Here is a 26,746-nt window from a genome sequence, read left to right as displayed (position 1 = left end):
TAGAAAAATCATTTTGCTGCGATTCCAGTTCTCAAATAATCTTTAGGTTGTCTATTACAATTGTTATGAAGAGACCAACTTGAAATTCTTAGCCGAGCTATACTGTTTTTAGCCAACAAGGTCTGCTGGTCAGGAAGACAGTAACTCAGGAAGTTAGCAGTTTTTCTCTACTGTATAAGAATTTTGGAAAATCATAAGTATTTGTAGAAAATTCTTTTTGCTGCGATTCGAGTTCTCAAATAATCTTCAAGTTGTCTGTTACAATTTTTATGAAGAGACCAACTTGAAATTCGTAGCCGAGCTATACTGTTTTTAGCCAAAAAGGTCTGCTGGTCAGGAAGACAGGAACTCAGGAAGTTAGCAGTTTTTCTCTACTGTATAGGAATTTTGGAAAATCATAAGTATTTGTAGAAAATTCCATTTGCTGCGATTCCAGTTCTCAAATAATCTTTAGGTTGTCTGTTACAATTGTTATGAAGAGACTAACTTGAAATTCTTAGCCGAGCTATACTGTGTTTAGCCAAAAAGGTCTGCTGGTCAGGAACTCAGGAAGTTAGCAGTTTTTCTCTACTGTATACGAACTTTGGAAAATCATAAGTATTTGTAGAATAATCCTTTTGCTGCGATTCCAGTTCTCAAATAATCTTTAGGTTGTCTGTTACAATTGTTATGAAAAGACCAACCTGAAATTCTTAGCCGAGCTATACTGTTTTTAGCCAAAAAAGTCTGCTGTTCAGGAAGTTAGGCATACATTTTCTGATTTTGTTCCTTTGCTCTTAGTCTCAATGTTTGCTAAATGATTCTTGCTTGATTTGGTCTGTAATACTTAACTTGTTTAAATTGATTTATTTTTTTATGCAGATGCAAGTTGATGTTGCAAGAAGGATTTGATCTACTTTCCTTCAAAATATTTCGGGTTCTTGTTTTGTGATGTATAAACTTTTAACATTAGACTCTATTTGTATTTTGTAATTTATGGACTTTTGAGTTTTACCATATGGAAGTATGGAGTATGAACTATGAAGTATAAACTTTATAATTTGTGTTTAAGATGTATGGACATTCAAATATTTTTTGATTGTTTTTGTATACATTTGGTTAGTGGTTATATTGATACATAGTTTTGAAATGCTAAAAGCAAGAAAGGTGGAGAAGTTGTTAATTTTTTTGTTACAGTTAAATCATGGTCAAAAAATTTTACAGTTTCTACAAAAACAAAAAAAACAAAAAAACCGAAAAAACCGAAACCGAACCGTCGGTTTGGTTCGATTTTCGGTTTGACTTGTCTAAATATGAAAACCGGGTCGAACCAGGCCGAACTTTAATTTCGGTTGGGTTTTCGGTTTAGACTAAAAACCGAACCCACCCCTAACCCGCATTGACCCTCCTTGACCTGCCTAGGGCGGCCTTGACCCTCCTAAGCTCGCCTAGGGTAGCCAAGGGGCCGCCTTGATCTGCCTAGGGCCGCCAAGCGATCGCCTTGACCCGCCAAGCGGCTGCCTTGACCCGCCAAGCGGCTGCCTTGACCCGTCTTGGGCCGTTTTGGCCCGCTTTGTTTTCTCTTAGTTTATTCTCTTAATGACCTTGGGAACCTATATTTATTTTCAAAAACAGTTATGTATTACCCATTCTTTCAAGTTTCACCTGATTTGGGCCGAAATCCCTTCCTATAACACACAAGTTTTTGGAAAATTTCACTTATTTTGACATGTGGTTTTTTGAATTCCTCTGTGCTTCTAGATGCCTCCCAACAACTTGTGTACTATTCTAGCATAAAAAATCTGTTGCTTTTATTATTTTACTCGCGATCGAGCTTAACTAACTGACGTGTGCCGTGTTTTGTAAAGCTGCTGAAAGTATGGTTTTCAGAGGTATTAAGTGAGCTTCCAAGCTTGTTTTGTATTAGTTTATTCTCTTAATGACCTCGGGAACCTATATTTTTAAAAACAGTTACGTATTACCCATTCTTTCAAGTTTCGCCCGATTTGGACCGAAACCCCTTCCTATAGCACACAGGTTTTTGGAAAATTTCACTTGTTTTGACATATGGTTTTTTGAATTCCTTTGTGCTTCTAGACGCCTCCCAACAAATTGTGTACCATTCTAGCATCAAAACTTCGTTGGTTTAATAATTTTACTCGCGATCAAGCTTAAATAACTGACATGTGCCGTGTTTTGTAAAGCAGTTGAAATTGTTGTTTTCAAAAGTATTGAGTTAGCTTCTAAGCTTTTTTTGTCTTATAGTTTATTCTATTAATGACCTCGGGAACCTAAATTTTCAAAAACAGTTATCTACCCATTCTTTCAAGTTTCGTCCGATTTGAGGCGAAACCCTTGCTATAGCACACAAATTTTTGGAAAATTTCACTTTTTTTTGACATGTGGAGTTTTGAATTCCTTTGTGCTTCTAGACCCCTCCTAACAAATTGTGTACCATTCTAACATCAAAAACTTGTTGCTCTTCTTATTTTACTCGCGATCCAGCTTAAATAATTGGTGTTGTTTTGTAAAGCTGTTGAAAGTGTGGTTTTCAGAGGTATTGAGTGAACTTCCAAGCTTGTTTTGTCTTAGTTTATTCTCTTAATGACCTCGGGAACCTACATTTTCAAAAAACAATTACGTATTACCCATTCTTTCAAGTTTCGCCAGATTTTGGCCGAAACCCCTTGCTATATATAGCACATAGGTTTTTGGAAAATTTCACTTGTTTTGACATGTGGATTTTTGAATTCCTCTGTGCTTCTAGATGCCTACTAACATAATGTGAACCATTCTAGCATCAAATATCCGTTGCTTGTATTATTTTACTCGCGATCGAGTTTAAATAACTCATGCGTGCCGTGTTTTGTAAATTTGTTGAAAGTGTTGTTTTCAAAGGTATTGAGTGAGCTTCCAAACTTGTTTTGTCTTTGCTTATTCTCTTAATGACCTCGGGAACCTAAATTTTCAAAAACAGTTACGTATTACCCATTCTTTCAAGTTTCGCCCGATTTGAGCTACAACCTCTTGCTATAGCACACAGTTTTTAGGAAAATTTCACTTTTTTTGACATGTGGTTTTTTGAATTTCTCTGTGCTTCTAGACGCCTCCTAACATATTGTGAACTATTCTAGCATCAAAAATCTGTTGGTTTAATAATTTTACTCGCGATCGAGCTTAAATTACTCACATGTGTCGTGTTTTGTAAACTTGCTGAAAGTGTTGTTTTCAAAGGTATTGAGTGAGCTTCCAAGCTTTTTTTGTCTTAGTTTATTCTCATAATGACATCGGGATCCTAAATTTTCAAAAACTGTTACGTATTACCCACCTTGACCTACCTTGGGCCGCTTTGACCCACCAAGAGGCCGCCTTGACCCCGCTAGGGCTGCCAAGGGGCCGTGTTCACCCGTCAAAGGCCCCCAAGGGGCTGCCTTGACCCTCTATGGGGTTGTCTTGACCCTCCTAGACCCACCTAATGCCGCCTTGACCCTCCTAGGCCCGTGTAGTGCCGCCTTGACCTGCATTGAGCATCCTAAGCTCGCCTAGGGTAGCTAAGGGGCTGCCTTGACTTGCCTAGGGAGGCCATTTGACCCGCCTTGACCCCGCTAGGGCCGCCAAGGGGCCGCATTCACCCGTCTAAGGCCACCAAGAGGCAGCCTTGACCCTGTTAATCCCGTCTAGGGCCGCCTTGACCCGTCTTAGGCTGCCTAGACCCTCCTAGGCCCTCATAGGCCCGCCTAGGGCAGCCAAGGGACCGCCATGCCCTCTTAGGGCCGCCAAGGGGCTGTCTTGACCTACTTTGACCAGCTAGAGGCGCCTTGACCCGTTTTGGCCCGCCTTAACCCGTCTAGGGCCACTAAGGGGCCGCCTTGACCTTTCTAGAACCGCCAAGGGGCCGCGTTCACCCGTCTAAGGCTGCCAATGGGATGCCTTGACCCTCCTTGGCTCGCCTAGGGCCACCAAGGGGCCGCCATGACCCTCCTTGGCCCATCTAAGGCCTTCTTGACCTACTTTGGGCTGCCTTGACCCTCCTAGGCCCTCCTACGCTCGCTTAGGGTTGGCAAGCGGCCACCTTGACCCGCCAAGCGGCCACCTTGACCCGCCTTGACTCGCCTTGGACCGTTTTAACCTGCCTTAACCCGCCTTGGGCCGTTGACCCTCATAGGGCTGCCAATAGGGCGCCTTGATCCATCTAGGGTCACCAAGGGGGCGCCTTGACCCAGCTAGGGCGGCCGTATCCGAGAACAGATTTTTAATCTACAAGACACCGGATACGCGCTGGTATGGCCAGAAATGTTGGAATACGCCGGGTCTGGCTACGTATCCGTAAATAACAGAATAGGTGGGGCCAATAATGACTTTTCACGCTGGTGTAACATCAAAATCCCAACGACAGTACGACTTGAGCTTTCTCACAGCAATCTCCCATATTTCCATACACTCGGCCTGAAATTCAAGCATTCCAGTTGTGGGTAAATTCTTTTCGTCTTTATTTATCTGGGTTTTTGCTTGTTTTCGTGTAGCATCTGATTTCTAATAAACTTATTTAAGCTTGTAGTTCCTATCTGCACGTATAGTCATATAGATATATGCTTGTACCAGTAAATCTTGAAATCCAATTACCCACTACTGCTCTTTGATTAAATTTCGATTCTTTATTCATGTGTTCTCAAGGGACTGAAAATTTCAGGGGATGGCGAAGTCTTGCAGCGGGCTGGCAGATGAGTTAGTCAAGTGTCTAAGTGAGTGTGATTGCGTCAAGGTTGAGAAGCGTTCGTTCAGGGAATGTGCTGGAGAGAAGAGCCCTTCTATATCAAGCGAATGTATTGGTCTCAGGGAAACATATTTCAATTGCAAGAGAGGCCAGGTTGACATGAGAAATAGGATTCGGGGCAACAAAGGCTATTGATTAGCGGTAATGTAATGCTTTACCAAGTCATGAAATAAAGTTTTCTACTTCAATAGTAGAAGCTAAAGTTTAAATCTTGATATAGCAAAGTTTTCATCTTGTATTGAAGTTTTGTGCTTTAGTAGTAGAAGCTAATGTCTGCTGAATTATGAAATTACTTTTGCAGTTGAGCTGAAGTTTTTGTTTCATAGTATATAATTATCTGTGGTTCACTTTTCTTATTCTTTTGTTGATTGCTTACCAACTATTTGTGACTCTGTATTTCAGTTGAGTTTCTTAGTCTTTCATGTTCCGTTTTATAGTTCAAAAAGGATGTGGATGGTCCCTGTCTCATTCATGTCGTGAATTATGAAATAGAATGTGGCAATGATGATGAATCAAGACTCTTTTATGTACAGAGGGGGATTCTCTACGAAGAGCTTCCAAGCACTTTTTGAGCCACATTTAATCATTCATGCTTTTTCTATTATTTATCTTGTTACTCTCTTTGTTTGAAGTCTTCAGTCGATGGAAACTGTTTTGGTTCTCCTGTGACTGTAGCTGAATAAATTTTGTATCTGAATTTTGGTGGTTTCACCCGTATCTATTTGGCATTCTGTTTTTCTCCTTTATGGTATGGGATTCCTGGGTACTATTTCTCAGTTAGTTGAATCAGGACAGTTTATACTGTATGGCATTACTTGTGAATTTGACTAAGTTTGGAACTGAATCGCTTTGATTTTCCTTGTCAGTTGTTAGATTTCCTTTTCTCCCTTGTAGCAAGAGTTTCATGTGTGTTATGTGTCATGTAGGAAGTTGAGATGATGCAGAATTTGGTAATCACATTTAGCGTAAGTCTAGTTATTGATGGAAACACTTTTTTTCATTTTAAGGGTGCACAAAAACTGCTTTAGGAAAACCATATTTATAGATCCTTTTCCCATTCAAAAGTTCATAAGAACCTAATGAAGTGCATTGATGCATCTCTACATTTGATAGAGACCAGCTCAAATTACAGTACACGAACTCCATATGGTGATAGACCAGTGGGAGCTTGTAGTGTATAAATAAACCATTGTGTGGAGCTGATCTACCTAGAGGGAACTTGCCTATATTAAGGACTTTCAGTTTTAACGCACCGTAGAATTTCCTATATATTGGTGAATGGTGGTGTGTTAGAGCAGTGACCATAACCCTGGTGTGGTTGGTCCTTGTCTCATTCCTACAATTTATGATCTGAAATGTGGCAATGATGATCCTTTAAGATTCTCTGATATTTCAAGTACTTTTTCAGCCACATATTTGTAGTTTTCAATTCCTTATTGTTTGGGTTTACTTTCATTGTTACTAGTTTTGAGTCAATACGGTATGAGATTGCCTCTGATTAGATTTGAATGAGCTTTTACATTGATTCTGGTGATTTATTTGGCACTCCACTGTCATTTTATTATAGTAGAGAATACTGGCTATTGATTTCCAGTACGTTGAGTCAGGAAATCAGGATAATATACAAAATGGTAATCTTATCTATGAAAATTATAGTTATTAGCAGATATAATTGTCTCTTAGGATATGGTGCATGAAAAGCGCCTTGCTAGGAGAACCTTATTTGTAACTCAAGTTCTAGTCTGATGGTTCAGAAGGGGACCCTAATGCCTTAACTATTCCAGGGTCGTAGGCTTTGTATGCATTGACAATGGTGATGTATTATAGGCAAGGACTATACCCTGGTACTATTTGGATTTCCTCTTTATTCTTGTGGTGATTGATTCCTAGTGCTGTATGCAAGTGGTTTTGTGTCCAAGTATGATGCTTTATGCCCTTGATACGTGTTCTTTCTTTGCTTTTTTCCCAGTTACAAATGCATTTTGTTGTGTATGTTTATTTGCTAGCGAGTGTCTTATGTTCAGCATGTTACTGGGCAGGAATTACTTTGCGATGGGAATCCTCCAGTTTGAGCTTTTAACTGCTGTAAATTACTAAATTCTTGGTACTATGCTTCACCAGTTCCACCTCAATTCTATTTACACTTGGTATGCTCCTCCAAACGTTAGGGTAGCTGTTGAAGTTGATTTTTGTATAAATCTTTTGTTTTCAGTCTATTTAGCCTTCTGAAGTGTGAACAATCTTGTGAAGAAAGGTAGGGAAAACCTTCTAGAATGATTGATGAGTATCCCATTTGCTGTGAAAGTGTATTTTGCAGTAGGTGAAAGAGATGTTATATATGCTCATTTAAGCTTTATTACCTTTGAGTTTTGGTCTGTAGGCTGATAGAACTGGTATCAAATATGGTAGAACTGTAAACTTGCGTTTCATGTGGCATTGAACTTGCAACGTAACCCATATATTAGTCGTCAGAGCTTTCTTTTGGTTCTTAACCGTTGGCTTGTGCTTCACGGTAGAAATGGGGAATTACGCAGAGCCCTCCATTGCTCTGGTCCAGACTCCAGCTATGTCATAATTCAAAGCTTTACTCCACGCAATAGGACAACAGCGACTACAGGCTCACGTAAACCCAAAACCCCAATAATGACTATTTCTTTCCATACACAATAGCCCAAATATTGCTTCCCTCTTTCCAAACAAAGTGACATGTGTGTTTTTCCTAGTTTCAGCCTGCCGAAGGAAAAGTCATACTTCCTCCCGAAACATACGGTTCATAATTTTCGAGCCCCAATTGGTTGAACCTCATGGTTAAATTCATGACGTTTGATTTTGGTACGTACATCATTTCCTGGGAACATTTCAAACTCAAAACCAACCTCTCCAAGAAAAGCCCCATGTCTAGACAAAACCAGCTAATACTCCTAATATGCTGCGAATCTTCGCTTTGCCAGACCCATGTTATATAAAGCCCTCCAAACCAGCTACAAAGTTTTAGTCTCAAAAGGGAAAGGGGAGCTAACAATGGCCACCACTAGATTATTGCGCACGTTTAAGCCTATGACTATTCATTCCTCCTCTGCCTCTTCTTCTTCTTCATCTTCTTCACCTCCAACAACTGTTAGGTATCTGAACAAGGGATCAGAGAAAATACTTGGTACTGAGAACGAGCGAAAACAAGTTGCGGTTGTTAAGGCTTCAGGGGCTGGTTCTCAGACACTTGCCTCATCAAAACCACAAGTGAATCAGGGAGTTGTAGATTTGTCCACCTTGGTTACGAAGACCAATCGTTCTTTGCGCATTCTACTAAGAACGGCTCTCAAGCGAAAATCTATGCAGCAACAGGTCCAGATGTTCATTGAAAGGGTAAGTGATAACTGATAAACCTCTGAGCTTATGTAACTATGTGTTCAACTGGAATAAGAATGCTTATGATTGACACTTGAATTGTGCAGGGCATTATTGATTGTCGGTTCTTTACATTACTTGCTGTTGCTGGATCTTTACTTGGTTCAATATTGTGCTTTGTCGAGGTACACATTTTCTTTACAGCTTCTTTCAATTGGTTGTTCACAGTTAAAATCTTAACAAGTTCAAGTTACTTATTCATTTGAGTAGGCCTGTTTTAACTGACATACATCAACCTTATGTGAAATGCAGGGAGGTTTTATTGTTTTAGAGTCATATTTCCAGTATTTTCAAGCCTTGTCTCAGAAGACAGATCAAGGACATATTATGCATCTACTTATTGAAGCAATAGGTAACTCCTGCTCTAGCTTTCTGTACATATATATGTAACCATAAGAAGAAGTTAGAAGAAAAGAATACCATTTTAACACTTTGATTCCTTGATTTTACAGACATGTTCCTAGTAGGAACAGCCATGCTTGTATTCGGGGTTGGGATGTATGCCATGTTCATGGGATCAAAGGCCGTGAAAGATAAAGGACCGCGGTTCACTGAATCAAACTTGTTTGGGCTCTTCTACATGAAGGTACCTCTCAGTCACTTTTTAACATATGTTGACAGACATACAAAGCTATGCCTCCATATTAATTCCATCTCTTTAATCATTTCAGGCAGCTCCAGCATGGGTTGGTATGAAATCAGTTTCGCAAGCAAAATCGAAAATTGGGCATGCGGTGGTGATGATACTTCAAGTGGGACTGTTGGAGAAGTTCAAGAGTATACCTCTTGTCACACCACTGGATCTTGCTTGCTTCGCCGGAGCTGTGCTTGTTTCCTCTGCTTGTATCTTCCTTCTCTCCAGACTTAATTATTCTGCTACCACTGCTGACTCATGTCCATGAGTTGCACAGCTCAATCAAGTTCAAGCAGAGCTACCGATCGATATTCATTTATTTATATATAACCCATTCTTTTTGTAGTACTGAACAACTGATACTGAGATACACATGTACTACTGATACCGATACACTAGTCATAATAAACACACACCACAACAGTCATAATATACACAGAAAGGGAAGAGGATTGTCTCGAAACCCTATATAGAACATATATGTTCTTCCAATTCTTTATTAGGTTGTTTAGTTGTTAGTAAGGTTGTAATCCTATTCTTCGAGTTCTTAATAAGCGCTCATGTATAGTACTCAGTCAGGAAATTGTATTGTTTCTTTCTGAAATATATATCAACTTGGAGCAGTAAGTTGTTGAAAACGTAAAACATTAAATAGTGAAACAGAAAAATCAGCAAGACAATGCAGATGCTACAGGAGAATTCATTCAGTTCTATCCAACAATTAAATTGTATGATCACAGATCACCCGGTAAGCATTCAAATTGTCAATCGCCATCCACCTCCGATAAGCCATTCTCCAAGCCAGTAACCAGCTTCTTGAAATGATCTTTAGTGGCCCTTGTCAGTGCATCAAGTTCAATGCGAAATTTGTTGAAACTATCCTTTAGTTCCTCCTCAGAAGAAAGGAATGGCTGCAATCCAGTCACGGCGCATTTGTGAAGCCTCTCAAGCCTGTTTTCTGCGTGACCTTGTAAGTGCTCAAACAGCTTTGCCTTAAGAGGCTCATCCTCAGGCATGTAGTAGCCATACGCATAGCTCCACCGCAGTACCTGCCTACATTCAATTATCTGTTGCCATGCCTCTATGATGAAAATGAGTTCAAGCTTAGTCAGATACAGTTGTTTGCTAACAAGCTCCTCAATGTGCTTGGTTCTCACCTCATTCAAAGACTCGATGGCCTTTTCCTTCGAAGTCCGATTGCTTGCCCATCGCTCGTAATAATGAACGTACCTATCTAAATGATGCTTCAGCTTCTTCTTATCCGGCTCCAACTTCAACTCCTTCATCTCATCATAATTTCCCCTATACGCATTGCAACATGCAGCAGAGTAGCTCTCGAATTTCTTAAGACAATACCAGCAAAATTCATACCTACAAGGAGCTGAGCAAGTCATATGATGACACCCTTGGTTCTTCTGAATTGGTCTCTTGCATTTTGGACATGGCTTGGTGTTAACCAATATCCACTCCGCATTTTGCGAGCTATCCTTGTTCTTCATGATCCACTTCCTCACCGTCTCACAATCCACCGGACGGTGATTCTCCTCCGTACAATTCCAGCAATAGCTATTCGAACAAAGACACGAAACATCATAACCTCTGTTCGCAAAGCTATCAACCTTAACAGCGTACTTACAACCCGGAGCAGGACACCACTTGATCTTGAGGTGCTGTTCGACATAAGATCTCAACAGATAGTACCTGTACCTCTCGTACTCCTGTTTCGACACCAACACCAAGACCAAGTCACGACCAACCGCCGCCCTGCACGACGGTTCAGGACACCTCAGCATCAAACACAGCGGACCATCCTTGATCGCTGCGCTGACGTAACCCCTCCAGCACTGTCCACAATAAGGATGACCGCACGCAGCCCAATACATCCATCCATAGTTGTAACCATCGAAACATATCCCGCAAATACTTCTTTGCTTTTCCGCAAATTGAACCACAGGCTTCTCCAACAGACCCATTTTTTGCCGGATTCCGTCTTCGTCGGCGAACCAGTCGTCTTTGAGGTCGATCACTTTCCAGTTGAATTGAGTCAGGACAAAACAGGCAGCTGATTGCGATATACAGAGGACATTAGACACTTCATTGATATCATCCTCTTGAAGTTTGGCAATCTCTTCCTCTTTCAGAACAGTGTAATCTTCCTGATCATTTGATTCCTCATCGTAATCTTCCTGATCATTTGATTCCTCATCATCGTACATATAGTCTGACTCGTCGTCCATGATCGGTCGGCGCCTCGGGGGAGGGGCCGGTAAGAACTAAACCCTAGATGATTCTCAGGGTTTACAAAGGAGAGGATTTTCAGGGTTTTACAAAGGAGAGGGTGGGATTAGGGTAAGTAAGGAGATCGAGGGAGGGATTTATATAGGTGAGTGTTGGAAGTCCACGGTGTGTGTTTCCTTCTTGGTCTTGGTTTCAATGATCGGTTAGGATATGGTTTATTTGGTAAAGCGGAGTGTTTTGGCGCTGCGCGGAGGGGACTTCAATGTGTTATACCCATTAATATATTCCTTGATTTTGATCTACATGAAGCTCATATGTTTGTTTTAATGCTTGTTCATCGTCCATTCCATATCCGCTAAACCAAAAGGCACGAATCGGACAAACAAGAATAGAGAGACGCCAAGGCTGACTATGTGGAATCCTCATGGCCATATAATCCAACAGACCAGCGCTTTGGACATGACTAGAACCAAGTGAAAGGCTGGCTTTTGTCGACTAAGAAACTGTGACAGAGAGGATACATATATGGTTGCTTGCAATGGGTGCAAGATGAACACTCGAAGTCCTACGAAGCCAGGACCAGTGGCAGTCCTACGAAACCAGGACCAGTGGCAACCAAAAGGCAAACAATCTTTGAAAGGTCTGAATCATCATTGATGCTATCGTAAAAGACCATAATGTTGATAAAATCATATTGTATTGGGTACAATTTCAATAAATATAATCACAAAATATACATCATTCGAAGATGATGCACAAACAATCAGTAGGTTATAAATCCGAATGATGAGGGAGAGATAGAGTTTGTTTGGATTGAAGTAAGTGGTATGTGTTTTGTTCGACCTAGTTTGATTTAACCAAGAGACTGAAACGATCGATGAGAAACTTGAAACTATAACCGATAATTTGCTGTAACCTTAATGTTGTTTTATTTTGGATAAAGTTTGTGTAAAAAGGGTTTGTGCCGATCTGTTGGATTTGTTTACTCCTAAAACGATGTGGATACACTTTACAATTCTATGTCAGTTACAATCTATATATAAAGTGTATTAAAGACTATCCGACGATTATAGATCTGGAAGAAGAAATCTCTCTAACAATTAGATTGTAGATTTTCAGTAGACTATTTGTTTTATCTTTTATTTTATAAAAAAAAATTTTTTTATTTTTTTTTTTTTGATCAAAAGAGTCATTCATATTATAGGGTAAAACTTACATCAATGGAGCATATATGGCTTCGTTAAACCCTACTTCATAGGGAAGAGTACCACACTCCAACTCAATTCAATTACACAAATCGGCAACTAAAACATGACTAAACCATTCCGGAACCATTCTCCACCAATAGGTATGGAATGGTACAGAAATAGCATATTTAGCCACATAATGTGTTGCATTATTACTACTTCTTGAGATAAAACCCAAACTAAAAAACTGAAAATAACTTATAAGAGTTTTTATCTCATCCACTATTGCTCCTTCTGAGCTAAGGTCTTCTTCTGCAAGATTAATAGCGTTAACAACAGTTTGAGAATCACATTCCGCCTCTACATGAGTGAACCCAGCCTGAACACAAAAGTGAAGTCCATTTCTTAGAGCCATCATCTCGCAACTATAAGGACTAGGGAAACCAACCCCAGGTGTCGCCAATATCCCAATACAAGCTCCTTGATCATCCCTACAAACTGCTCATGTTCCAAACAAACCATTTTTTTGATCCAATCCTCCATCGACGTTGAGTTTGATCCTACCAGGGCTTGGTAGTCTCCATCTCTCCTAAACTCCTTTGTTCACATTTGACTCATTTGAATTCAACCCCTTCTCGTCCTTTTTCCAACTACCCCTCCATACCTCCCACCAGCATTCAACTGCCGTAAAGAAAGCCATAACATCTCCTGTAAATCTGCCATGTACCCTATCATTCCTCCATTGCCACAATCTCCAACATATTACTCCAAACCATTCTAGATCATCTCCATTCGCAACCATTCCAACATGAGCAAAAAGATCAAAGAAAGAATTTTCCTTCCATACCTTGCATACCTTTGACAGAAAAGTACGACTCCAAACTTTTTGAGCAAAAGAGCATTCCCATAACACATGTAAAACAGACTCCATAGCTGACCCGCAACCTCCACATTTTGAGTTTTCACAGAGCTTCCACCGCTTCAATTCTCCTAAACAAGGTAAGAAACTATTACAAGCTCTCCATAACAGAACTTTGATTTTATTTGGAGCATTCAACCCCCAAAGTTTCCTCCAAATCTTCTGTGAATTAGATCCACTGTTCAATCCTCCACTACTAGACTCCATCCCGCCACTCTTTCTTTTTCAGTCATCCCCCTCTAATAGCCTGACTTGACCCTAAATTTTAATTGCAAATAACTGCTAATGCAGTTGGCATTCACCAAAAACTGTTCCACGTTTTTCTCTTTTATTTTATTTGTTTTGTTTTATGTTTTTATATTTTGAAATTACTTTATTTTACGGTATTAACCATCATTGATTTGTTTTTTTCTATATCAAAACTCCTCTATCATGGGTAATATAGGTAGTTTTTAGAAAAGCTTCACCATGACACCAAAGAGGGTGCCTGACTTTCTAATAGTAGAGATATACGTATCTTCTTTTCTACATTTCATATTATCACTTTATTAGCTTCTATATAAAAAAATGTTTGTTCTGTTTATATATTTTATTTTATTTAAAACTTTCTTAATCCATTCTTATTCTTGATTCATACAACCAAACTATAGAATTTACAATTAATGGAAGTTCAACTGACCATTCAAAATTTCACCATTTCAAAATTTATCAAGAATTAAAAAAGTTCTCATCTAAAACATGTCCTCAGCCGATTCTCTACTCTATACCGCGCACTGAGAGACTGACTCTCTCTCTCACCTTTTTTGTTTTTTTTTTATTTGAGAAGACTCCTTTCCTCTCATTTGAACAACAATTGGGAAGAAACACCTCTTCCAAATTGAATATGTTTCAAATTGAAGTCTCAAGTCTGATTACAAATGAAAACAGAGATTTTTTATAAGATAAGGAAGGGAATACAAAACCTTTTTCAAACCTGAGAATAAAGATAGCTATTTTTAGTCCTTGACCGTAGCTTAATCAATGTTTTTTAAACATCATAATACCTCAAATTTGATAAGATTCATTAGTTGCTTTCAGAAAATTTCCAGGGAGAATATGACAATGAGCATCAGAACTCGAGAAAACAGAAATGCAGAATTTTGAGGCTATATATGGTGTCGAAGGAGAACAGATCAAGGTCATGAGACATGCCTAAAACTCTTTGGACACCACAAAACTGAATCCCGAGTTGTGGTGATATGTATCTCTATATAGTTCAAGCATATCTTCCGGTAACTTTCATATATTCATGGCTAACATGTGATCAGAAAGATGAGAAAATGAGAACTAACAGCAAAATGCTTAGCTTTCAATCAAAGATCAAGAATTGAAATAAGTTGTAAATCCTAATTAACTATGGAAATTGATAACTAGAAACTAAGTTCCTCATTATTATAACCTCCTTCAAATTGCAATATCGATTCCAATAAGAAACCTGCAGCCTGCAGTATGATGTGCATGACTCACAATGTTCATCATCAAGTTTCAGCATTATTGCACATCTCACACCTCACTGAAGAAGCTGGATTTCGATAGGTACAGCTACCACAAAACCAATCCGGAGAACACATCAGACACTTGCGGGTAGTTTCTGGATTTACATAGGTACAATCCGGACAAGACCAACTATCCTCCTCGTAGTCATGACTTGTGTTAGTGCTGGAAGAAGCGGTCCCATCCTGGCGCATTTTTTTCTTTGTTCCTGATTCAATCTCAGTCTCTGGAAGGCGCTTTCTGTTTTTTGTTCCTGATGCGATCATTACCTCTGGAAGTCCCTCCTCCAACGCTCTAGCCAGCTTGTTAAAGTAATTCCCGGTCACCTTTGTTAAGCTTGTAAGATTTCTCTTGAAGTTTATGAATTTGGAGTCCTTGATGTCATTAGGCGAGTCCAGAAACGAATGCAGTTCAGTCTCAGCACAGTTGTGAAGCTGCTCGAGGCTGTATTCAGCATGACCTTGCAACCACTCGAAAAAATCCTGCTTAGTCTGCTCTTCCTCCTCACTCAAGTAATAGCCATAGACAAATGTCCACCGCAGTACCTGCCTGCACTCAATTATCTGTTGCCAAGCATCTATAATGAAATTATATAAATGCTCTACTGTATTCTCTTGTAGGTCTCCAAGTTTTCCAATGTGCAATGTTTTAACCTTCTCGAAATCCTCTATAGCTTTTATCTTTGATCTTTCATTGTTTGCCCAGCGCTCATAGTAATGAATGTATCTCTCTAAGTCTCTCTTTGCTTTCCTTCTATCAATCTCAGCTACGTTCACCTTATCAGATTTAACTCTAGAAAATCCATTGCAATGGCAACCTGATCTGATTGGACCGAGACAGTACCAGCAAAATTCATACCGACAAGGGGCTCTGCAGGTCATATGATTACACCCTAAGTTCTTTTCAATTGATCTGTTGCACTTGGGACAAGGCTTTGTATTGACCATTATCCACTTCCCATTCTGAGAATCATCCTGGTTTTTCAAAAGCCATTTCTTAACAGTCTTGCAGTCCACAGGACGATGACTCTCCTCTGTGCAATTCCAACAATATTTACGAGAACAAGCACACGATACATCATATGACACCATTTCCCCCACACCATCAAAATGAATGGCGTACTCGCAGTTAGGAGCAGGACACCATTTGATCTTCTTGTGATTTTCGACATAAGATCTTAACAGGTAGCGCTTGTACTTGTCATACAAGTCCTTTTCCTTCTTCTCTGACATCAGCAACACATTTTGGATTAAATCCGGACCAATTGCAGCGCTGCATTTCGGTTCAGGACACCTGAGCATCAAACAGGCAGGACCACGGTCATTGATCGATGTGCTGATATAACCTGCCAAGCAATCACGACAGTAAGGATGGCCACAAGAGGCTGTCAAAATACTGCTAACACTACCGGTGGATGAATAGTCGTACTCATCAAAACATATTCCACAAGTTGGTTTCAGATCTCCGGCGGCACTATGGTCGACTACTGGCTTCTTCAACAAGCCTACCCTGTCTCGAACTTTATCCTCATCAGCAAACCATTCATCCTGTAGATCATTAACCCTCCAATTAAAGTGAGGGAGTAGCAAGCATGCATAAGAAACAGATATAGAAAGGACAGTCGACACTTTTGTAATATAGTCCTCCTCAAGTTTGGCAATTTCTTCTTCATTCATAAGAGTATGATTTTTCTCCCGCAGAGTCTCACCATACTCATCGACATCGTAATCTACTGGATAATCTCCCCCTACCTCATCATCTGCTTCTTCATCCCTCTCATACTGATACTGCAGATTCTCATCTGCTTCTTCGTCGCTCGCATAGTGCAGATTGTTCATGGCTCCCCTTGCTCTATTGCTAAAAGATCCTTAGTTTGGCTATATAGGGAGGCGTCCAATGTATACAAGAGACTTTGATCTAAACCCTGATACTAGATGCATTCCTATCCTGATTCCAATTCTTATCGGCAAACAACTCAATTAATACTCCTAATCCAACATGGATTATTGATAAGTGGAAAATAGAAGATAAAAGTCAACCGGCCCAAGCTATATCCTAGTCATGACTTGTTCTTGGGCTGTTCACTAGATGAGATCTTTTGGGCGGGCATCTCGCTTTTTCACCCGAATTTATTTCCTATATATTTTTGTGATTTCTTTTCTATCACTATATTCCTTTTTAGACTTGTCATGAACTAAAGAAATTGAAAAAGGATTGGATACAGATTCTTTTCGACAAGTGTCTCGGATAATTCTGCTCTTTCTCTAGGCATGGGAAGTGAGAGTTCATAGGAAAGATCGGCAAAAAGTGAGTACGGGGCGAAAATGAACAAGTATATTAACAATATATCTCTCATGTAACAATTACACATGTTTTCAACCTATATTGACAACAGGAGACAATGGAAAACCAATTTTTGGGATAATATTTCTACAAAAAAGAAAGCACAAGATTACATAGCTACAATTCATCCTCAATATACCTATGGAAAAATATAATTATACAGGACAGTAACTCTCAATTTACATGGAAGCCAAAAGTTCTCTCATCTCTGTTACAGTAGGAATGGTCTCTGAGGGGTAGATTTTGTTGACAAGTTGAGCAAAACTTTCATACTTGTCAAGAAACTCCTTCTGTCAAAATCCAGAAAACCATTCAATATTTTCAATCTTTTTATAGATATAGATCTTTTTATAGTATCTAAAGGTCTCGGTGCAGTGAGCAGCCTTTTGAAGGGTTCTAAGAGCAAATCTAAACTGAGCCCTAAACATGCTTGCAACTAAAAATATTTTGACATACCTTGCATTTATCCCACAAGGAAGGCAGCAATTCTTCTGATGTCATGTTTTTCTGCAACTTCTTGTACATTGCACTGATGGACTTGTCAAGCTGTATTGGGAAACCCAGAACATTGTTTAGCAAAGAACATGTGAGACCAAGATATATAGAAAATTACCCAACTCACCCCAGATAAACTATATTTTAACATCTTCCGCAAATCCACCTTTGACAAACCAAGCTGGAAAGGGATCTGAAATTTGTGAAGAAAATTGATTAGTACGTTTTTATTTGGGTAAACTGATTATTGGAATCTTTAATACATCTCACACTTATAAACTGCACAGGACTGTTTCTCAAAACAGTAGTATACACAAATCAGAAAGTTTGATATGGGTGATGAGCTGTCTATATCCTAACTAAGCAAATGAGAACAAAATGACATCAAAGGACCACCGATTCACTAACCTCTTCTGGAGCGATTGTATACATCAAATCCTCTATTTTTTTAGCAAACTGGAAAAGCCGCTCAAATTGCTGTCAAAGATAACACAATAAGTGGCTTTAATCACTGGGTGAATGATATAAAATCACAAAAAGAGAAATAACAGTCCGTAATGGAGGGCACAAGGAAGAAAAATTATACAACATTCAGCACCAAAGTGGATGACTTACAGCATATATGATCATACTGATATGGCGTGTGCAAGCTTGTTCATAAGCTTCACTTGCTTGGTGATAAAATTTGGCCAATGTGGGAACAACATTTGCTAGGTCATACAAACTGCAACCAAACTGCTTCTATTCAAAAGTGAACTCAAATGAAAAAAATAATAATAATAATAGAACACTGACAATAGTAAATAAGAGAAAGAAAACTACCTATTCTGAAATGCAGCATAGTTCTCTAAGAGGAAAAGGTCAGAATATTTTGGATCTGTTTGTGCAATTTTCTCTAAAGTCACAAACATTATGCTAACCTGTCAAGCAAGCAACCTTGTGTAAGAAAACAGGTGTGGTGATAATCAAATGTCTTCATAACCTTTCTTTTTTTTGGTCTGGATCTCATCATTAAATTTTGCATAGCCAGCAGAGAGTAAAGTGTGTTGTGAATCAAGAGCACAAAGAATGTGGTCTTTCAAACTCTAAGTTTCGAAGAAGTGAAATTGAGCCCATAATATACGCAAGCATATTTCTGGTTATCACATATTTTGCTTGTACATGCTTGAATCAACAGAAACAATTGATGTTGTATAATGCCCATTGCTGCAAAGGACCCCACTTAAACAAATGACTGAGTTAAAACACCTTCCTCTAAATCATGATAAATAATAGCCTTATCGCCCTGGTTTGGATTATACTAGTCATCATAACAAAATCTATGTTATCATAAAAAATAAAAAACACTTACAAATTTTGTGTATGCTTGATCAACTAACTCCCTAGATTGTCCCTGGATATACTGCTCCATTCGTGTTGCCAGAGTTGCAAATCTACACACAAAGTGAGCAAAATCAACTACAACGTGTAACAAGAAGTATCAAACACATAAAAATAGCAAAGCATGTGATACGCCGCTGCCTGTTGAGACCTGACTAGCTTTTTTGGAACTTTGCATTCATCAACTAGAAATCATGCAAATTCTTCCCGATTTATTTTTCTCCTTTTTCTTCCTTTTTTTATTTTTTTAACATTCAAGTGATTCAACCAAAACATTGGCAGACATGATGAACCAATGACTGCCTCAACCCTAAAAAGAGGATACAAATTGCCTCAACAGAATGAGCATAAGCAATGCAAATCCAGTTTACCTTGGGATGTATGATAAGACACCCATTTGCCTAACATTGCGCTCATTTCTTTCAATCTGGTGGCATGCTTCGTCAACAAACTGCAATTGAAAAGAAGTGATGTGGGCTCATTTCATAACCTTGAAAAACACATGACCATGATCATCCCTTAAACAAAACTTACACGACTAAACTGCATTGATACTCTTGACTCCAGATCACCCAGCAGCAGACGCACAAACCCTGCTGCATCAGCTTTCTGACCAGAAAGATAACGCTCTGTAATCCCATGCATTGATATGCAGCGTAAAGGATCAATCTTGTATGCCCAGTCCACCACAGCATAAAAGTCTTCCTGAAAACATCATATATTGACATCTTTTATCAGTAAAATCAGGAAAATGATATGTTATACGACATAATCCTAGACACTACCTAGTGCATAAAAACTAGGTAATGCTCCCTTTCAAGAGAATCTAGATGCCACTGCAAACAATAGATTTCAGTCACCTTATCAATATTATCATCCCATAAAATCACAATTTGAATATCATGTTAGGATTATCATCAACGAACCCTCCCTAATATGACCGGTTTTATTCATTAAGCGTTTATCATCTACCTAAGCAGACAACCTTGAATCAAACCTCTGACCTGTTAAGTTGCCAAAATTCTAAAAATTACTATTCGTATTACAAACAGACAATTTCTCAGTCAAGACCAAATTTTGCACACATGAACACCTTAGACTGGTCACTGCGGACTCTAGATCATTGGATACTGTCTAAGGGTTGCCATTGGAACAGGATATTTTCAGTCAACTCCGAAGCTACTCAAAGTAAATATCCACATTACTATAACCTAAAACCAGAGATAAGGGATCCCAAGTTTTGCAAGAGAAATTGAGCTTGAGATGAAATTATCATGGAAGATGAAAAACAGTCCCCAACATGTCACCTCTATTTTGCTATGGACGATATCAATATGCAAACCCGTAAATGAAAGAGACTGCAAAGCAACAAAAATTTAAAAGCAAGTGCAAACAAATATGCAATATGTTGTGCTCATTACTTGGATTCCATCAAGTAAATCCTGAAGAGATTCATTCAATGCTGCAAGTTCTCCTGTTTGTTTACCTGCAGAATCAGATGATTGAGTCATGCAAGAGAGTGAGGCAGAACTGGCTGAACTCTAAAACATACAGCGCAGAAAGATTAAACATAAGACTGGAAGCAAATTGGGTAAACTACCAGCTTTACTGTCATTGTCGTCAATGTCCATGATTCCCAAATCGTCATCATTGGGGTCATCATCATTGTATTCAGATTTATCTCCATTGGCAGTACCCCCTGGAGGAACAAGTGCAGGAACTTCAAAGCACATAAAGTGTGCAAAAAAAGAACTCTGCAGTTGACACATTGTAGACTGACTTTTAATAGAAAGAAGATATAATTCAGTTAAAAAAACAACTATACGGCCGGAGTTACCTCATCTACAAGGAGTGGGATAAAAATTGTGAGCATCTTGGAATAAGCTTCAGAAACAGTAGAAGTGTCTGCAGCATTCACATTTTGACCAGAACCACCAGAAGCTTCAAGCCAGACAGTCTGATTTTTTGATGCCTTCGTGCTAGCACGAAGCTCATTTGCAAATTCACGAGCCTGTAGACATCACACATAGATTTTCAAGTCTGTCAAAATTCTTAAATAAGCTATAAAATTTGAGAAAAGAAGGGACGATAGAAAACTAGATTTAGTAAATTATCATTTCTGACCTCCCGACGAAGAAGCAAGTTGAGGGAGCTACAATATGCTTTTCTCAGCGGACCAAGGCAATTCTTATCAAGTGTCTGCAAAACAAGGTGAGGAGGATAAGAAAAGAAGTAAATAAATACGTAGAGCATGTTTCAAATAGGTAATGCAATAAATATGTTATCTGACCTTTAAATGTTGCAGAAGGCGAGCATATGTCCTGCATTTATACCGAAGATCAGCATGATCAGGCCTTTTCAGTTGCCCTCGCTGTTACAAAATCAACTAAAGTAGTCAGCATTGAGATTCCTTCTGAGATGATGAACAATTTTCATGAAATGTATAAGTACCAAAGTCTTATAGTGCACCTGAGAAAAGTAGCTCTTATCACTTATCATGAAATCCACCAAACTAGCAAAGTAATTTCGCAAGAACTCAGAAGCTCTTCTTACAAATGTAGCTTTTAATATTTCAAGTTCGGCTCGCTTCTCTTTGACCTGCAAGTATTTGAATAATTATGAGCACAATGAAAACTTGTACATTAGTCTACGCTAAGGATTAATTTCCATCATAACCAATTTAACAAGGTTCTGAAGTGTTATGAACTTCATAAAGAGAACTTTGAAGTCACAGCACATGTTGCCCGCACTTTTTGGGAAAAACGAATGAAGCAAATGAGAAAGATAGAATGCATACAGCTCGCATGTTTGCATAGATAGGATCCAAATTGGGTACTTGAAGACTGCGTAGGGAAGCAGATAACCACTCACATGCTTCTATGTTTTGAAGCATACGTGCTTCGTCAAATGAACCTCCTGTCAAACATGTTGAATACTACACCAACAAAAGCCATTGAAAAGATTTTTAGAGCCTAAACAATAGCCCAGTTCAAATCAAGTTAATATATCTCACAGTTAAACAAGATGCACAGTTTACCTCTGTAGGGATATGCAAGCCTTTAAGAAGCTTGTCAAGTTCCTCGATGAGTGCTTTATTATTTACAGATTGCGTTTCCAACTTGTTATTGCGGGTTTCTATCTGAACATGAAAGAAAATTTTTAAGAGCAACTTAAGAAGAGGTCAAGACTCAAGTAGCAGACGTTCATATGTCTAGTAAAGGTAGTCACGTAACAATGTTATTACATGACATACAGAACAACCACCTTTTAGTGGGAGAGAGAGGGGAGAAGAAGAGGGGGGGGGATATAGAAAACAAATCAATTGTCATCCATGAAGATCAGCACATTTCAAAGATATACCGATTCAATGTCTTCTCTCATGTGTCTGAGTTTCACATTGAAGATGCCTAACCATTCATCCATGTCATCAACACAATTTGTTGCTGCTTCAATCCCTTGCAAAACCTACAGGACCACAAATGACGTTATATATAGTAATCTCATATGTCTTTAAGAAACAGGACACCTATGAAACCAATGTGCTAGAATTAGGTACGACGAGTTTTCACATCAATTTCAGAGACAACTTGGTAAAGTAATTATGCAAGTAACTCAAGTAGATAACTAAGCTGTTCAGATAAAGATAGAAATACATTTATGTAAGAGAAAATGATCTAACCATGGATGAGATTGAAAAATGAAATGAATCAATCTCAATATATAGCCATGAGGATGACTACATAATGCAATGGTAGTAATAAGGACAGGTGAACAATGTGAACAGAAGAAACCAATCAATTTGTTTTAGAAAATATAACCAAGTAACCATTTAAGAATAACAAAGATTAACAAATCAAAAATTTGAAAAGAAGCTTGAAAATGACTTTCGAAAGAAGAAATGCCACCATATCTAAACAAAATGAACAGAGAGAAGGCTTACCTCATCCATCAAAGGTTCGCTTTCCAAAATGGCATGCACATTTGCTGCTTCCAGAGCCTGAAGTTCTCTTTTCAACCTTTCAGAAAATGCCTCTGCTTCACCAATACCCATTACATACCTGCATATCATGCCCACAGTCAAAATAAACCAAAACTATATGAACATAGTTGCAATTCGCAACAATATTAACTTAGAACTGAAACATATGAAAGAAAATGGCTGTAAGACTGCAGAGTAAGGCAACTAGCAACCTAACAGGAACAAATATCCAAAAAAACTTCAAACACTGGTTTCTTTTTTGAACTGGCTTATAGCACATATAAATGATCATCAAATTTGGAAATTGTCATGAACTGGCTAAATTTACTATTAAAATGAATATATATATATATACACACACACACATCACTATACATTTGACTAAGAGAAGGACCACCAACTTGTTTCATCAACTCTTTACATCATAAATAAAGCAGGCGTCACATAAAGCTTGTTCAATCAGTCTAAGTACAAACAAAGTTCAGGAAATTGCAGAAGCTCTTCCCAAACCTCAAACTATTATAACTACTTTTTGCTTATATATTTGCTGAAATTTGCAAAGACAGCAAAATTCAAATCTTATGTCACCAAAGATTAGTATCTCAAAACAGACAACCTAAATAAAGCACAAATTATTCAACGTCATAACAAAGACAATGAAATGTACATACGTTCCCAAAAGTGCCTCCATGTCCTCTTCCTCAGCCTGTGAGACAAGTTCTTTCTCAACCGTTACTTTCATTTCACGTTCAGTCACTGTTGATGCAGCAGGTCCCTCTTGCTGGTTGTTTTGATTAGAAACTGCTGGTGTATTTTCCTGTTTTTTTTTTTTTAAACAATAAGGAGAATAAATGATTTGCAAATAAGTAATAAGACAAAGTAGCTAACAACAGGGAGGAGGCCAAATATTAGGGCCACTAGTAATTTTGTAAGAATTAATCAGTCTCTAGTAGTGACATAAGCACCGTGGATATATTTCTCCAAGACAGAAACATGAAATGACCGTGACAGAAGTCTCAACATGAAGTATTACCAGTGTATTACAAATTCACCAGGAAGTGAAACCTCAATTATAAATATCAAGCAATCTTAAAAACCACAGGAGTATAAAAACATATATACCTTAGCCCAAAGAGCCATCTCAACAACATCTATACCAACAACTTTAGGGAGCTGTTCCAGTGCATCTTTGCATATGTTTAAAATACACAATAAAAGGCGGTTCCTACATAGAAGTATATATATATATGAGCAATCTGTTTCATTAATGAAAGAATTATACCAAAGAGAGAGGTATCATTTTCCATGATATACCTGTCATCAATATTTCGCATGGTCCATTGAGGAGGAGCAACACTTTGGCTCCTAAGGTTATCGAAACCCTACAAGAAATAGAGTCAAACTAAAATAAACCTACATGATTATTCAGAAATTGGTTCTTAATTTCCTCAAGTGCAAAAACCCTCTTCCGCTACACAGATTTTCTACATAAGCATGTTCTTTTGACAGACAAGTGAAGGGTGGAGTATTACCAGAGTAAAAGTACATCCACTAGGGTCGTTTGTTAAAACCTCCACCTTTGAAAGATGCTTTAGCTTGTATAACTTTGCAGGCTGCAAGTAAAAGGAACTTTCTGAGAACTCGTATTCATGGAAACTTGCTAATCAGACCCAACTTTGTAGACATTGTTTTCAGGCGTGGTGAGCCAGATTCTTTTCTTTAAATATTTAATCACATTATATGATAGTACTTGTAAGATTAACTACAGTTTCTCTCACAAATTTTTTGTAATTAAGAAATCACTTTCATCTGCTAAAGAAACAGTCCTCGTCAAATATTAAGGCACCATTGCATGATACTAGTTATCATCCCCAGGTTCTGTGTAGGTGAAATCCCCTCAGCATTATAAGAACACAAAATGCCAGGGAAGGTAGATGAAACTGAACAAGCCTAGAAATCGGCCAATCCACCCGTAGGACCCAAGCAGACAAAATCCACCCCAATATAAACGTAAAAACTCTGTAATAAAATAAGCTAAATACAAAATGGAAACAACTGAACAAAAGTTTCTTTTTCCCAAGAAGTTGAAGAATCTTAATCTTTATCCAAAAAAGAACAAGCAAAATGGAGCTTACCTCAAGAACTCCTCCAGTGGAATATTTTAAGACTCGAAGAAAGGCTTTAGTTCGCTGGCCTTTGTTTTTTACTGCATAAACCACACATGTTGGTCACCCACAGCCATTTCACCACCAAATGGCTAACATTATCAATAACCAACTCAGATATGCATTTATAAAAGTAGCTAATAGTTATTAATACATATGTAGCCCATTCTAACCTAATGCTTGGAAAGACAAGTCACTTGTTTCCTACCAGTTGATATCAAACTGCGGTACTCAGATCTATAGTGTAACGAGGCATTATAGAATCTTATATAACATTTCATAAAAAAAAAAATCAGAACGATACTCAATCAATATGAGCAGGTTCTTCATGTTATCCATACAGGAGCTATACCCCTAGAATCCAGGACACAATCCCCTTACTGCTTTCACTAACAAACTACACATTCTTCGAGAAGATCTTGTTCTAGCTACACTACTCCTAGAAGTAGGTTCAAAGGATTCCGCTAATTCGAAAGAATAAACTCATGTCTAATTCAGTATCAACAGGCATTAACAGAGCTTCAAAGAATAGCTAATACTTGAACAGTAAATCTTCAATTTTCGAACCGCATTACTCATCCAACCACATTATGACTATCCACATTGATCCGCTCGCATTATACTAACTCAAAAACAGTAAGAAAACCCTAAAATCAACCAAATTAAGCTCAGCTCCTCTTCTAAACGACGGTGCGCCCGCACTCGTCTGATCAGGTCTCAGAGAGAAAGAAGAGAGAAGTTGCGTACCGGAGAGGGCAAGAACCCTAGGTTTGGCCATGTCGCGGCCGAGCTTGTGAGTTTTGCCCCACATGCCTCGGCTCTTGGCGACGCGGATCGACATGACGACAGACTGCTTGGTGCCTTCGATTGCGGCCTCGCATGCTCGCCGGAGCTCCTGGTCGTCGGCGCTGGATTTCGCCATGGCCGGTGGCGCAGCACTATCTGGATCTCAATCGGAGTCTGTAATAATTGAAAATGACCGACGCACACACAAAGATAAAAAGCAGGTGAGCGACGAAAATACGATATATATACCGTTGTCAATTTGTCGTTGTACACTTGGATTTAAAGAGGATCCGGATTCTGGCGGGTACGGGTCAGAAGGATAGATGACTATTCACACAATCACACTATCATGAGTTTTTATTTTTTTTATTTTTTTTTAATTGGAGATATGGTTTTTTTCTTGGCTCAGACACTAATTCAGACCGAGAGATCTTGTCGGCTCTTCTTTCCTAACCACCGATAATAGATTGGGATTAAGCATCAAACAGCATCAACGAGATTCGAACTTTTCCTCTTACCAACTTGATCATAGATGGTTACACTATTAGAAGTTTGGAACCATACATCCTCTAGTCATTTTATGTGTCATCATTGCAACAGCAAAAGAATAGTTTGATTCCACATAGTTACAATCTTGATAATGAGTTGTTTTGATTTTATGTAGTTAAGTACGTTCATAGTGAATCGTATATTTGATACATGTTAAGGGTCATAGATAATATTTGGTTCAATTGTATTTCCACAAATAATCTTTGATTAATATGGAAGTATGAGGTGAAGATTTGTTCATCGATCACACCATGAGATTGCAATTGCAAATCTCCAAAAAAATGTCTTTGATTTATCAGCAAGGTTTTACATTGATGAATTTTAGTCCAAAATTACAGATACGGCTTTGGCAACTTCATATTGGATGTGAAATGTACCAT

At 38.6% G+C, this 26,746-nt stretch overlaps 5 protein-coding genes across 5 annotated transcripts; 2 read left to right on the top strand and 3 right to left on the bottom strand.

Moving 5' to 3' along the window:
* The first annotated feature begins 4,438 nt into the window (after positions 1-4,438).
* LOC101312227 (cytochrome c oxidase assembly factor 5-like) lies at positions 4,439-5,107 on the top strand. The gene has a single exon (XM_004291873.1). It carries the CDS (start codon positions 4,673-4,675, stop codon positions 4,886-4,888), a length of 216 nt encoding a protein of 71 aa, XP_004291921.1. The 5' UTR covers positions 4,439-4,672; the 3' UTR covers positions 4,889-5,107.
* Positions 5,108-7,752: 2,645 nt separating this feature from the next.
* LOC101311938 lies at positions 7,753-9,298 on the top strand. The gene is made up of 5 exons (XM_004291872.1): positions 7,753-8,116; positions 8,206-8,283; positions 8,411-8,510; positions 8,611-8,744; positions 8,830-9,298. Exons 1-5 carry the CDS (start codon positions 7,775-7,777, stop codon positions 9,058-9,060), a joined length of 885 nt encoding a protein of 294 aa, XP_004291920.1. The 5' UTR covers positions 7,753-7,774; the 3' UTR covers positions 9,061-9,298.
* A 347-nt stretch (positions 9,299-9,645) lies between these two features.
* On the bottom strand, positions 9,646-11,283 carry LOC101311648 (probable E3 ubiquitin-protein ligase ARI5-like). The gene is made up of 2 exons (XM_004291871.1): positions 9,950-11,283; positions 9,646-9,873 (listed from the first exon to the last, which is right to left on the bottom strand). The coding sequence occupies exons 1-2, from the start codon at positions 11,027-11,029 to the stop codon at positions 9,856-9,858; spliced, it is 1,098 nt and encodes a 365-aa protein (XP_004291919.1). The 5' UTR covers positions 11,030-11,283; the 3' UTR covers positions 9,646-9,855.
* A 3,370-nt stretch (positions 11,284-14,653) lies between these two features.
* Positions 14,654-16,507, bottom strand: LOC101313773 (probable E3 ubiquitin-protein ligase ARI8-like). Its single transcript, XM_004293183.1, has one exon. The coding sequence runs from the start codon at positions 16,505-16,507 to the stop codon at positions 14,654-14,656; it is 1,854 nt and encodes a 617-aa protein (XP_004293231.1).
* Positions 16,508-16,981: 474 nt separating this feature from the next.
* Positions 16,982-25,970, bottom strand: LOC101311352 (exocyst complex component SEC3A-like). The gene is made up of 25 exons (XM_004291870.1): positions 25,779-25,970; positions 25,002-25,072; positions 24,399-24,479; positions 24,181-24,248; positions 23,989-24,091; positions 23,538-23,683; positions 22,828-22,945; positions 22,248-22,352; positions 21,925-22,026; positions 21,685-21,822; positions 21,357-21,485; positions 21,178-21,258; positions 21,012-21,086; positions 20,725-20,898; positions 20,488-20,641; positions 20,309-20,373; positions 19,422-19,592; positions 19,259-19,338; positions 18,859-18,940; positions 18,330-18,427; positions 18,123-18,231; positions 17,916-17,984; positions 17,635-17,700; positions 17,469-17,558; positions 16,982-17,302 (listed from the first exon to the last, which is right to left on the bottom strand). The coding sequence occupies exons 1-25, from the start codon at positions 25,951-25,953 to the stop codon at positions 17,192-17,194; spliced, it is 2,661 nt and encodes an 886-aa protein (XP_004291918.1). The 5' UTR covers positions 25,954-25,970; the 3' UTR covers positions 16,982-17,191.
* Positions 25,971-26,746: the final 776 nt, after the last annotated feature.

This window comes from Fragaria vesca, linkage group LG2 (assembly GCF_000184155.1).
Source record: "Fragaria vesca subsp. vesca linkage group LG2, FraVesHawaii_1.0, whole genome shotgun sequence".
In the NCBI taxonomy this organism is placed as follows: Eukaryota; Viridiplantae; Streptophyta; class Magnoliopsida; order Rosales; family Rosaceae; genus Fragaria; species Fragaria vesca.
The sequence above is the reverse complement of the archived record's forward strand: the minus strand, read 5'-3'. Positions and strand labels throughout refer to the sequence as shown.

Bases quoted from the DNA above. Each gene is read 5' to 3' on its own strand.
- LOC101312227 (XM_004291873.1), top strand. From the start codon at position 4,673: ATGGCGAAGTCTTGCAGCGGGCTGGCAGATGAGTTAGTCAAGTGTCTA.
- LOC101311938 (XM_004291872.1), top strand. From the start codon at position 7,775: ATGGCCACCACTAGATTATTGCGCACGTTTAAGCCTATGACTATTCAT. The intron at 8,117-8,205 runs GTAAGTGATAAC...TGAATTGTGCAG, and splicing joins TCCAGATGTTCATTGAAAGG to GGCATTATTGATTGTCGGTT. The intron at 8,745-8,829 runs GTACCTCTCAGT...TAATCATTTCAG, and splicing joins TTGGGCTCTTCTACATGAAG to GCAGCTCCAGCATGGGTTGG.
- LOC101311648 (XM_004291871.1), bottom strand. From the start codon at position 11,029: ATGGACGACGAGTCAGACTATATGTACGATGATGAGGAATCAAATGAT.
- LOC101313773 (XM_004293183.1), bottom strand. From the start codon at position 16,507: ATGAACAATCTGCACTATGCGAGCGACGAAGAAGCAGATGAGAATCTG.
- LOC101311352 (XM_004291870.1), bottom strand. From the start codon at position 25,953: ATGGCGAAATCCAGCGCCGACGACCAGGAGCTCCGGCGAGCATGCGAG. The intron at 20,374-20,487 runs GTAGTTTACCCA...CTGATTCTGCAG, and splicing joins CGACAATGACAGTAAAGCTG to GTAAACAAACAGGAGAACTT. The intron at 19,339-19,421 runs GTAAGTTTTGTT...TTTCAATTGCAG, and splicing joins TATCAATGCAGTTTAGTCGT to TTTGTTGACGAAGCATGCCA.